General features: G+C 39.2%; 1 protein-coding gene across 3 annotated transcripts in view; it reads left to right on the top strand.

Moving 5' to 3' along the window:
• Positions 1–12,696, top strand: part of cenpp (centromere protein P) — a 137,593-nt gene that overhangs the window by 45,471 nt on the left and 79,426 nt on the right. For 2 of the 3 annotated variants that reach the window (XM_015402591.1, XM_015402589.1), the window contains exon 7: positions 8,087–8,197. The exons of the other annotated variant lie outside the window; for it this stretch is intronic. In XM_015402591.1, coding sequence (XP_015258077.1) covers positions 8,087–8,182 — 96 coding nt within the window. In that variant the 3' untranslated portion in view covers positions 8,183–8,197. Of the gene's footprint in view, positions 1–8,086; positions 8,198–12,696 lie in introns of those variants that run through there. 3 annotated transcript variants of the gene reach the window in all.

Genomic DNA, 12,696 nt, shown 5'->3' with positions numbered 1-12,696 from the left:
CAGGCGTTGTTGGATCCTTGTAGCTCCATTATAGAGCTGAGAAATGGCTGCTTCTCAGATTTAAAGGAAACGTCCGTTCAGCAAGGAATAATCAGTGGATCATTTTCTATAACTAAAACTAATACGTTCGCAGGGATTTAAGGATTTTAGAGTCAATCACAAAAAAATAAAAACAATAATTTTTTGTTACTATCACTGAGTCCGGGAGCGGACAGTTTTGCCCAAATATAGTAACTCCTCCCTCCTGCCATCATCCGGTAGTGACGTCACAGTGCAGTAAGCCTAGCGCCATTCTCCCCTCTTTACAAGCAAAATCAATACTACTAGTCACATCTAGCCTCGTGAGACCATCCTGATCTTGCGAGCTTTCAAGGTTTCACTCGCTAATCAGTCTGTAGACTCTCCGATAAAGAAAATTTGGAGCCGTTCACCAAACGAACGTCCAATCAGCGTTGGCTTTGAGGCGGGTTGAGGTGTGACGCAACGAGAAGCGCGACAGTTCAGTCTGAAGAACATGGCGGCTTCAGCCGATGAAACTAGCGTTAGCGTGGCTATCGATCAAGTTTTAGCGGAATTACAGAGTATTTCTTCACCAACATAGGCCAATCAGCTAACCAGTATTTTCGCCCCTTCCCAAAATTACTTCAACGGAAGGTTTCCAGATGATATGCGGAGCAAATCCATCTGACGGAGTCAGGATAAGTCACATCTGTAATCAACAACAATTATTGAAGATTTCCAGAGGACTTCACCATTGAAATTCACCAGAGCTATAGTGAAAGTGACAATGCCCACGTGCATGGCAGCTGGATGTTGGAATAACATCCAACATCCAAAAAATCCTGTTCCTCCACGGACGGGTTCGTCATTGGATTGCCAACTTGAAGAACCTTACTTCTGGCTCGAGAAAAAACACATCATGCGTCCGTTACTCTCTGCTTCGAATAGAGCACTGGTCATCCCTATTATGGATAATGGCGCGTTGTGAAAAACACCAGATACAGCACTGGGACTTGATCAACTGCCTATACGGCACCGTGACGTCACAAAATGGTAGGTTGTGCCCTTTGACAAACATGGATGCCTCCACTAAAGCAAGTAAAATTGCTCTTAATTAAAAAGACTTATCATTTATTGAAAACTATGTAATAATTTCATATTTAAAGTACTTTCAGAAGTATGTATTCTAAATATGACCAGACTTTTCCTTTAAAAAAAGCATCAATAGCATTAGCAGACCTTGCAATCGGCCGACAATTAGTGCTACTTAGTGTCTATCACCTTTAAAAAACTGGTCAACTTAAGAAAAATCTTATGAACCTCGAACTTGGTGCTTTTCCACTGTCAGTCTCCTCATGTCCAATATTTCCTTTTTTATCCAGGTATTGTTTGTGTACTTGCCGGTACTCTGGTGCATTTATGTCCAAAATATTATTGAAATATAATAAACGAAGTCATCCAAATTCAGCTTGTTGAAATTTGAAGAGGAAGTTTTCAAATGAAAGGAGAAAGCTTCAGCCTTTGGATCAGTCTTTGGGTGAGCTAGATTAAGATTTAAACAGTTTAAAGATGCATACAGCTGCGATCACTTATAGCCATACCCTCCACAGAAGCATATTTCATTATAAGGAGAATTCAAATTATAGTTCAAATTATAAATCATTTCATAATTTCCAAAGTTCAGATAAAACTGACGGGCTTTAAGGTTTGTGGAACGAATGTTTGTCTTTGATGCTGAGCTTTCTCTGATCCCAACATGCTGGTTCTGACTGTAAAATGTTATCCCAGCTCATTTCTTCTGACAGCTGTGGTCAGGGAAACTGAGCTGGTTTTACCGAGGCAGGTGGAAGAGAGCGGTAAGTAATGACACTCTGACAGCTTCTCTGACTGAAGACCATACATCACCGAAGTTTCTTCTCACACAGACCACACCTCACTGCAGAACAGATACCCTGGACCACCTGGCCAGGAGTCAGACAGCCGGTCTGGCCCAAAACAGACATGATGTATTAACATGGCAATAGAAGGTGTGTGTTTTTGTTGTGACAGAGCCATCTCCTTTGCTCTGTGTTTCTGCCAGCAGCTGCAAACCCAAAACTGATGGTTTTTATTTCAGCTCAGAGACATGTTATTCAGCGATCGGGATTTAAATGTTAACACAACGCAGCTACTGCAGTTTCCACAGCTTCTAAGGAAACCAAAGAAGAGTTCCCACTCTGCATCCTGCAGAGGCTGCTAGCAATAGCTGTGTAAGTGCGTTTCCAGTTTGCGTTTTTCTAATTCACATTTTGAAGTATAGCATCTAGAAAACCCTAACGGAATTAATTAATTTCTTAATTAGAAAATCCGCAACAAAACGTTTTTTTTACGCTCGCTTGAGGTGATTTTAAGCTTTTGTGAAAAATAATTAATAAGCAAAAACGGGAGATTGAAATACTGTATTCTAATCAGCTCTGACGCAGTGATTCTAACCTTGCATCCCAAAAAAGTTAAAAAACAATCCACTGGACTTGGTTTCCATGTTTAAAGACGTTTCGCTTCCCATCCAGGGAAGCTACGCTTTTGAAACCATGCCGAGCTCAATCCGAGCATAGTAACCGAGATAACTCTTGAGTGTAAATGGCACGCAAAACTGAACTCCGTAATCATGAAACTTTAGGCAAGGCAAGGCAAGGCAAGCTTTATTTGTAAAGCAAATTTCAGCAACAGGGCAATTCAAAGTGCTTTACATAAAATCAGTTAAAAAAATAAATAAAACACAGAAGAAACAGTTAAAAATAAAAAACGAATAAAACACAAGAATAAGAATTACAGTGCAGTATAAGAGATTAAACGGTAAAGAAATGAACACCATTTAGAGAAAGGCAACATCAAAAAGAAAGGTCTTCAGCATTGATTTAAAGAACTGAGAGTAGCAGCAGACCTGCAGGTTTCTGGGAGTTTATTCCAGATGTGAGGACCATAGTAACTGAAAGCTGCTTCCCCCTGTTTAGTTCTGACCCTAGGAACAGAAAGTAGACCTGTCCCAGATGACCTTAGAGGTCTGGGGGTGGGGGTCATGGTGTACTAGCAGGTCAGAAATGTATTCTTTAGTGATTTATAAACTAGCAATAGTACTTTGAAATCAATTCTTTGAGACGTTGTTTGAACATTCATAAAAATCTGATTACCAGTGATGATTCTGCTTAGCAGTGTGATGAACTTCAACGTCTGTGTCTGTAAGCCCTGGTTAGACCATTGTTTGTTGTATCCACTTCTAAAAAGCAGACCCCATAGATTGTCACTAGGAGGTGTGCTAGCGTGGTGTGTAAATGGTCGTAAGGAACCGCGCTCGCCACGGATCGGTTTTCAGAGGGTGTATGGCTTTAGATCTTGGCAATTTGTACTAAAAGTCATTTCTTGATTCTGCAACTCTTGCAGTAATCAGGCCTGTGTTTGGTCTCTGGGATGAAAGGGGGGGATATATTGTACTATGATAAATGCCAATGGTCATCAAATGATGCCAGTACTGGATTTACTGCAGGTGTAACGCCTTAGCAGCACCGTTCTTTACTAAAGTAGTTCTGTAAGTAAATCCCTCCAATGGCATGAAAAGTTCTGACTCATTTCAGTTTCTTCGTGTTTTGATTTTAAACAACCAGACTTTGCTATAATCCTTCAAAGTGACCCTCGTCTCCAGGCCTTCTTAAGGTATTTCAAAGTTTTGGGGGGAATTTACTGATTTCCACTTATGATGACTAAGTAGTGGGACATGTAACACACAACTTATAGAAGAGACCAATTTCAGGTAAGCTCTCCTGATTTTACTTGGATGCATCACCCAGCTCCCTGTCAGGTTTTTACTGGATTTGTTTCGTGCTTCGTAGATTCAGCTTGCAGATACTACTCTTCAATTGGAAAAGTTTTTTTTTAATTTACCTTATTTTTTCCCCCAAAAGAGCTCAGATTCTTCATCTTTCTGCTGAACACTATGTAGAGATGTTCCAGAATACAACATAAATCTAGTCCAGAAAACAGTCCAGCAACTGATCAGTTCCCATCTGGTTGTGTTACGTGATGAAGAAAGAAAAACCTCTGAAGTTTCCAAACAATTGTCTTGATCCAACATTCAACGTGGGAGTTTTTTTTTAGTTTGCCAAAGAATCTGTTAAATGCGGTTTTTAAATGTTCACTCATCAAAAGCACCACAAGGAAGATGCAAAAATGTTTACAACAGAGTCTTTTGTTTTCCCTTTCTGCTGTTTTACAGTTTTAAATTAAATTAGTTCTTTGAGTTGACTCTCTGTGAGTGCTCTTTGTTATTCCCGGTATATTTAGGAATTTGAAGTCCCTGGGCTAGTCGAGGTATTTTGTCCGCCAGTTTACCGCAGAAGTGAGTTCTTTTCCTTCTGCTGAGTCTTGGTTCAAATCCTGGCAATCAGCCTTGGAATTTCGGTCCCAGAGGAAAAGCTTGATGGTTTAAACAGAACAACTGCAGCTTCCAGAAGGAGACCACCACTTTAGTTTTACAAACAACAGGTTGGGTTTTCATTTATTCGCCATTTTTGTCTTTTTCTGGGATTTCTCACTATAAATAGGAGAATTGTTCTGTTTTAATGGTTTTTCCACTGCATCTGTTTTTACGTGGGTCTAAAAGCAAGAAGTAATGAACTTGACTTCTTTGTAGGTCATTACTTTGACAGATTGTGTGCTTGATTTGCACCATATTGCCATGAAGCCTCGATTTCATGTAGAGATGCTGTTTTAGACCTCAGGTTCCCTGCTGTCACGGCCAGATGCAAAGCAGATGTTTGGGATGTATGAGGAGGAAGGCTGGAATTTAAAGTTTGCTGTTGGACATACAACTTTATCATGGTTCACATGCTACTCTGTGTGAGAAGAAGGTTGCTGAAAAGATGAAACCGCTGATAAAAGTGCTTGGACTGATTCCTTCAGTAAAATGATAGCGAGCCAAAGTGTGGACCTAATTTTAGCTGTATTTTCTGGGTCTGTGTATTTAGCTTTTTGTTCTGATTCCATCAGATTTGACCAAACTCAGCTCTGTCTCTTTGGTTTAGTTTAACCAGGAAACTTAGTTTGTGTTGTGGATTTATCAGGATCTGCTGCATCTGTGTTAATGTTGACTGTAAATAGCTTTTCATGCTTTTCAGAGGCTGGAAGCTCTTATCCCAGCATGAGGTTTAGCGTCAGTCCTCCCCGAAACACACCTTGGCACCCAACATGTGAGGGTGATCAAACCATGAGAATTCCTCTCCATGTTATTGCTGCTATTTACAGTTGAACACTTAAACCTGGATGTTTAAGATATACTAATAATAGGATTAATGAAAAAAAGGTTTAATATTGTTATGTGTCCCGATGTAAAGGATGCAATAAGTATGATTCCTGTATTGATTAGGGGTCGAGCTTTATGCTACTGTTGGATCCACCCTTCCAGGACTCGGTGTCAGTGACTTCCCATGGGTTTACATAGTGTTTAGGTTGGTAAAAGGTTCCCAATCTGTCTTTTAGAGTTGATGACTCCTTAATATTCATTTTGGGGAGCCTTGCGTACTAATAGTGGGCAGAGGTAATTACATTTAAAGCTACAGTGTGTAATTTTCAGCGACATCTAACGTCCAGACTGCAGACTGCAGCAACATGAATTTCACACTTTATTTGTTATTAAACAAGAGTAAAGCTCTACTTCCCCCTGTATTCCCTTTTATTGACACTTACCATACCACGCTATACCAAAAATACATCACCATATCTACCATACACTATACATAACCTATTGGCTGTTATAGCATCATACCATATATGCAAATCCGTAGATACCCTACCTACCATACCTTCTGTACCTATATATATACAAACTAAATGATTGCATCAAGTCATTATCCTCTTGTATAAGCATGTAACCACAGTAGATGTTAGTTTGTCATTGAATCTCAGAAATCCCTCACACCTAGCATGCTTTCATTCACATTGGAAACTTCCCTTTAGCAGAAGACCTACAGCAGAACCACACCGACAGGGGGTACAAGAAGACAAAAGCAGACAGTAAAGAAATATAGAAACACTGATCCATAAATGTTTTCTATGCTACAAAAGTCAAATGGTACACTAGCTGCAGAGATGTCTCTGTCTTTGAAAGAAACAGGTAGATGAGCTCTGATCTGGGTTTTTATCTAAAAAAAATATGAAATATAGCACATACAGTTAGTCACAGTAAAAGCTCAGCCAACAGCCATGTCTAGAAGAAAAACAGGACTAAACAATGAAAAATAGGCCTAATTTTTTCATCTCTAATAGAGATTGTTGACAGCAGAAGCCCAGCTGAAGATGGCCCAGGATAGTGTCACGGCTAAATAGATCTCCAGGCCTGGTAAAGTTACTAAGACAAGAAGAAAAAGCAGAGAGAAACTAGAAGTTGAGCTAAAAAACTATGCATAAAGTGGTCCCCAAATCTTCCGGTAGCCTAAGTCTATAGCAGCATAATTATAGGCTCAGGATAACCTAATCCACTAGACCAGGGGTGAGAAAAAAGTTTTGAATCGTGGGCCACAATTGGTTGCAAAAAAAATTGAGAGAGGGGCTGAGTTAAGAGCAGGTGGATAAAGGGTTTTTTGTAAACTACTAAAATTGACATGTAAAAGCCGTAATGTAAATGTGTTTGCCTTTCATTTGTAGTAAAGCTTTAATATGCAAGGTTTATTTTACAAGTAATTCCAGTTGTTTTTTTTTTGTCCCAAACCATTTTTTTTAGAGAATATGTGGCAGAATTATCCTTTTAGATTCCTTAGTAATTTCAACTATGAATGTGAGAGAGGCAGCCTGGTGATTAGGGCAAAGTGCTTGGAATCCTGAGGTTCTGAGTTCGAGCCCCACACTGCTCCCTGGGTGCCCCACTATGGAAGCTCACTGCTCCCCAGGGGGATTGGTTGGATGTAAAGGTCAATTTCTCCAATTTCAGATAAATAAAGTTCAATTATTATTATTATTAGTATTTTTTTCACATTTTAATGGGGCTCTATTTGTAAGGCTAATTTGGGAAATTGAACAAAATATTTGTTTAAAATTTGTCTGGAATATCCCTACAGAATTTAGTTGAGTATTTAGACAATCAAAGAGGAAATTAGTCACATCGACATTTGGTGCACAAGCACACTCAGGTTAGCTTTTATCTACCATACTAAAAAAATAAAATGAAAATTGAACTTTATTGATCTCACATTGGAGAAATTTACCTCTTCATTTAACCCATCCCCTTGGGGGGAAGTGAGCTGCCATCGTGGGGCACCCGGGAACCAATCGGGGGTTAAGGGACCAGCTCAGAGACCCAGAGTGGCAGTCTGTGGGAGTGGGGCTCAAACTCAGGACCTCAGGATTTCAAGCCCTATGCCCTAACCACTAGTCTGCAACTCCCCCCAATAAAAAAAACTGTTCCTGGTGAGTGTTTAGATGTGCTATTGGATTGTCAATCGGCACAAACCATAATTCTCGGTTGGATTACAATTGCTCTGATGTGACTGAATCAGGTTAGAATATCCTGACAGGCACGTTTACATGGCACATTTTTTCGATTGCTTTTATCCATGCAAACGTAGCCACTGTTCAGGATTTCAGACGGATGTCGGCCTCTCTTGGTGCCTCATCACTGGAGTTTGAAGTCTCTACTTTCACCACCCAACCCCAGACAAAATACACTGTGTTAAATGCAGAGTTAAATTTAAAACCACCCCTTCAAAGCAAGCAGTACTGTGGTTTAGTTTATGAAATGCTGCCAACATACCCTACTGACTAGTGAATTGTTAGTTTTTATTTAACTGTTGTAGATTCATTGTTCTGCCAGAGTTGAACAGCTTCAGCTGCATTAGAGGGTTTTACTTTCATAGGTCTAGACTTCATAAGAAAGCCTTTTTTATTATTATTAAGACTCTTTTTATTGTTATAGTAGCGACTCTTCTGGTACAGCAGGAAGAGGATCTTAAAACTCCTCCATTTTTAAGTAGAATGGATCAGTACCAAAGACATTTAAGAACTAGTTGTAAAGAAGACATATCTGCTCTGACTCGTCTTTTTTTTCTCTCCATTGTTCCAGTCTTGGTCCTGTTTGTTAGCAGCTTTTGTGTCTCAGAGATTTTCTTTGAATACTGGACAACAGACCTGCTCCAATGATCTGTCAACTGGGACATGATGGTTTGGACCAAACCAGGAGAAACATGTGGAGAGTATTACAGACTGACTGGGCTCCAGTTTGACTTGATATTGGATTGATGTTCCCAGTCCTCTGATGACTACTGGACCTGTTATCCCGGCATTCCGGACATTTTCTTTTTCCCAGACAGCAGCTTAAGACCAAGTGCTCATGATCCTTTCCTTCAATTAAATTAATTCCCACCAACCTTTACTTTATCTCTGGATTTTTTTTAATGTTTTAGGATTTAAAATGGTTCAGTATAGTTTTATCTCCCTCTTAAGACAATCTTAAAGTTTAGATCTGTAGGAAACAGACCTGGACTTTTATTTAAAAGGTGCTTTAGAACTATGAAGCTAGATTGGTCTCAATTATAAGAACAAATGCACATATGTGATTCATACATGCACAGGACAAGATTGATCAAAATATTTCTGGTCCATAAACAATTAATTAATTAAATTACAGAGCACCAGTGGTCATCCGACATGGAGTAGTTTCTTGTGATTGGATTATACAAGGCAGCTTTGTGATTAGTGGCAAACCATCCTGTTTAAAAAATGCATTTGTGTATCGAGGTATGTCAGGAGAGTCTCAAAATTCATTGTAAGACCACTGGGACTTTGTAATTTAATTTATTATTATTTATGGACCAGAAATACTTTGGTGAATCTTGTGCTGTGCATGTTTGGATCTTGTATGCTTTCGTGTTGTATGTGTGTGGATCTTGTCCTGTGCATGTATGAATTACATATTTTTGTTTGTGAAAATGAAAGTTATTTCAAATTAAACTAAATACTTCACAATAATACCGTTACAGGTCCTTGGTTTATGGTTTTTTCTTTTTTTTTTTTTGCCTTTCCTTGTTGAGCTGAAGGTTTAGACTGGTTTGGTTTTTGCCTTGTAGACTCTTGGCTTTCTTTATGAGCTCCATGAGGTTTGTTATAAAAATAATTCTCTAAAATTCTAGAAAAGTTCCTAGAGGTCATTAGAGGGGATTGTCTATTCAGCCAGTCTGACAATCCCCTTTAAGACCGACCTTTCAGACACTTAGATGGCTATAGGGTATTGCAGTCCAACAAAAGAGGCCAAACAACCCCCATTCCAAATGGGTGGATCCCTTCATCTGTTACAATTTGCATGTTTTCAAAACAAAAACAAGGAATTGTTGGGCTACTGTATAAAGCCTCGAACTCAACACTATTCCTGACATTTGAATTGAAAAAGCTTAATTGATGGGAAGCGAAACGTCTTCAAACTTGAAAACCAAGTCCAGTGGATTGTTTTTCATTTATTTCGGAATCTCCTCATTAAAGTTTGTTTCTGCCATTTCATCGGAACATGAACAGGAAAACTAGACCTTGAGGAGCTTCTTAGATAAGTGACTGGACCTTTTCAGTGATCCTCTCATTGAGGAGAGGCAAAGCGTCTCTTCCAACCTCCTCAGCCTTACACCTTCACAAGAAAGCTTATTACAGCTGCTTTTCTCCACTATCTTGATCGTCATGATCCCTGGTGGGTGTCCTTCTCCATTCTGCTGGTTCTTTATCTTTACTAACTGGTGGTTTTTCAGTAGAGTCCAACCTGCAACAGACCCAAGGGGAATATTTAGACTCTGTCTCTAGCTTTAGAGGGACCAGATCCTCTGAAACAGTGATTGGGCCTTATAATCCTTTAATTTTCTCCAACACACCTAGATAACACAATTCATAATAATTGAGCTTTATTGATCTCACAATGGAGAAATTCACTTCTGCATTTTAACCCATCCCTTTGGAGAGCAGTGGTCTGTCACTGTGCGGCTCCTGGGGAGCAATCAGGGGCTAAGGCTCTTGCTCAGGGATGCAGAATGCAGGCTATGGGATCGAACCGGGTACTTGTGACCTTCTTAGAGTACAAGCACACTGCTCTAACCACTAGAGCACAATCACACATCCAGACATTCTCTGTCAAAGGCTCCCAGTCCGGGCCCTCTGTCTCTGAAGACTCTGGGCAGTTAAGATGATACAGTAAATCCTGCATATTGATCTCAGCTCAACTGATGTAACTCTTATCTACGGAAGCCCATTGATTTTGATATTATGTAAAAACCCCTGCTGATGAAAGTTTCCTGAGAATTCTGAGTTTTTGTTTACTATTAGGTTACAGATGTACATGTGGAAAATCCTCACACTGTTGTTAAATGGAAAGCTTTGTCGTTTTATAAAAATAATTACCGAGATGGACTGAAATAAATCTTTGGACTGTCGGATGGCGATCTGAACTAAAACCTTGGCCGGGCCGACTCTCCAGAACCTGCAGTTATTTGGAACATTTGTTTATGCAGCCTATATAATTATAATCCGATCAATCACAGCAGTGTCAGGTGGTACAGTAGCCTGCTCTGTTTGTTATGCCCTCCTCCTGCAGCTCCAGCTCAGCTGGGATGTTATTTCATGTGGTTAAAATCAACTCTTTGGAGGCTGGAGGATTCTGGGAAGCTCCCATGTTAATGTAATTATGTCTGTTTAAAAGGACATTGCGGTCTCTAGTGTTTCCTTTAGTGCTAATTGTGATGAGGAGAACACAGCAGTCCTCTCAGCAGTCGGCTCCATCTGGATAAAATCTCTTTTTATTGGACGGCTCTTCAAAAGCTCTGGCTTCAATAACAGCGAGTCTGAGATTCTGGCTCTGACCCACTGTCTCCATATTCAGTCTGTTTCTCTCATTTCAGCTATATTCACTGGCCTTGAAAGTTATACACTGCAAACTGATTTAAGACCGAGATATTTAAATCAGGAGTGAAATGAGCTAAATACTGGTTAATCTGAAAAAGGATCTAAAATCTTTAACCTCGTCCATTTGAAGTTTAGGATATTATTTTCTGGGTTTCTTTGGTCAAAAGAAAGGCTTCGTGTACTTTTGCATGACTGTGAGAAAAAATTAAACTGTTAAGCAGGTTATGGTCCATGCACAACTTGAACTTTAAATAAAAGCTACATTTATTAGAAGTGACGGCTGGCGTGGGAGATGATGCATCTATGGAGCTCCACGTTTTGTTTCTTCCATGTGCCTCCTGTTCACAGCAGATCCAGCAAGGAAAAAGAAAAGTACAAGTTAGAATTAACTCTTACAGTTATTTTATTAAAAACTAAACAACTAATTTCTGTACAAAGGTTTTAACCCTGGAATACAAAAATAACAACAACAACAAAAAAAAAAAAAAAACATGATGTGGAAGAATACTTGATTCTTTTCTGATGAAGATTAGGCAGATTTTTTTTTATATTATTGTAATGCCTCCCTATAAAATTCTATTTTTTTTAAACAAATGATGCATTAAAAATGTGTAAGACATGACAAAAATTGAGTACACACATTGATAGAAATTTATAATTAAGTAAAAAGTAAGAAGTAGAGGTGTGTTTTTAGCCTCGTGAGACCATCCTGATCTCGCAAGCTTTCAAGGTTTCACTCGCAGATCAGTCTGGCTACTTTCCGTTGAAGAAAATTTGGAGCCGTTCATCAAACGAACGTCCAATCAGCATTGCCTCTGAGGCGGGTTGAGGTGTGACGCAACGAGAAGCGCGACAGTTCAGTCTAAAGAACATGGCGGCTTCAGTCGATGAAACTAGCATTAGCGTGGCTATCAAGCAAGTTTTATCAGAATTACAGAGTATTTCTACACTGAAAGAAGAGCAAAACACTGCTCTGGAGGCTTTTCTCAGAGGAAAAGATGCTTTCCTCTTCTCCCGACTGGTTTGGGCAAGAGTTTGATCTATCAATTGGCTTTTGCCTGGCTTGTGGTTGTGTTTTCGTCATCGCTCTGTTAGTACGTCATATGCTTCGTTGATATGATTGGTTTATGTGGAGCAAATCCATCTGGCGGAGTCAGGTTAGTGTGTTGTGGCCATTTATGCTAAAGTTTTGTAATCTGTTATTTCTACCAATTTAGTTTTTTGCTTTTGGTATATAAAATATATCTAAGTTAATTTAGAGCCAAAATGTTATTTATTTTTATTTATTTTTTACATTTGGAATTTTTTGGAGTAAGTTCTTAATTGTTAGACCCTCCCATTAATTTGAGTGCTTAAGAGCACACCAGGTGTTGGAGGATGGTTGGTAAATGTCTAGTGTGTACGGGAGGTTTTGAAAAATGATTTTTTGACCACTTGTTAGGGAGCTTACAACATTAAATTTCGTTTCTACTAAGTTCCAAGCCATTTGAAGTAATTTTTTTAAATATTTTTTATTTTTCGCTTTTTAAGTCAAGCTGGAAGTGCGTACAAAAACAAAATCACCTGTTACCACCCACGGCCTTCGTTGGATTTTTTTGGTATTTTATTTTTGTTGGAACAGAATGCTGAGACAAAGTGAAACAATTAATTATTGTGATAATCAGTTTTTCAAAATAATCATCAATCAATTTAGTAATCAATTAATTAAAGCTACAGTGTGTAACTTTTAGCGACATCTAGCGGTCAGGCCGCAGACTGCAGGAACATGAACATCTCCCCCCCACCGCTTCTCCCCCC

This window comes from Cyprinodon variegatus, unplaced genomic scaffold (genome assembly GCF_000732505.1).
Source record: "Cyprinodon variegatus isolate N-32 unplaced genomic scaffold, C_variegatus-1.0 Scaffold1371, whole genome shotgun sequence".
Classification (NCBI taxonomy): Eukaryota; Metazoa; Chordata; class Actinopteri; order Cyprinodontiformes; family Cyprinodontidae; genus Cyprinodon; species Cyprinodon variegatus.
The sequence above is the reverse complement of the archived record's forward strand: the minus strand, read 5'-3'. Positions and strand labels throughout refer to the sequence as shown.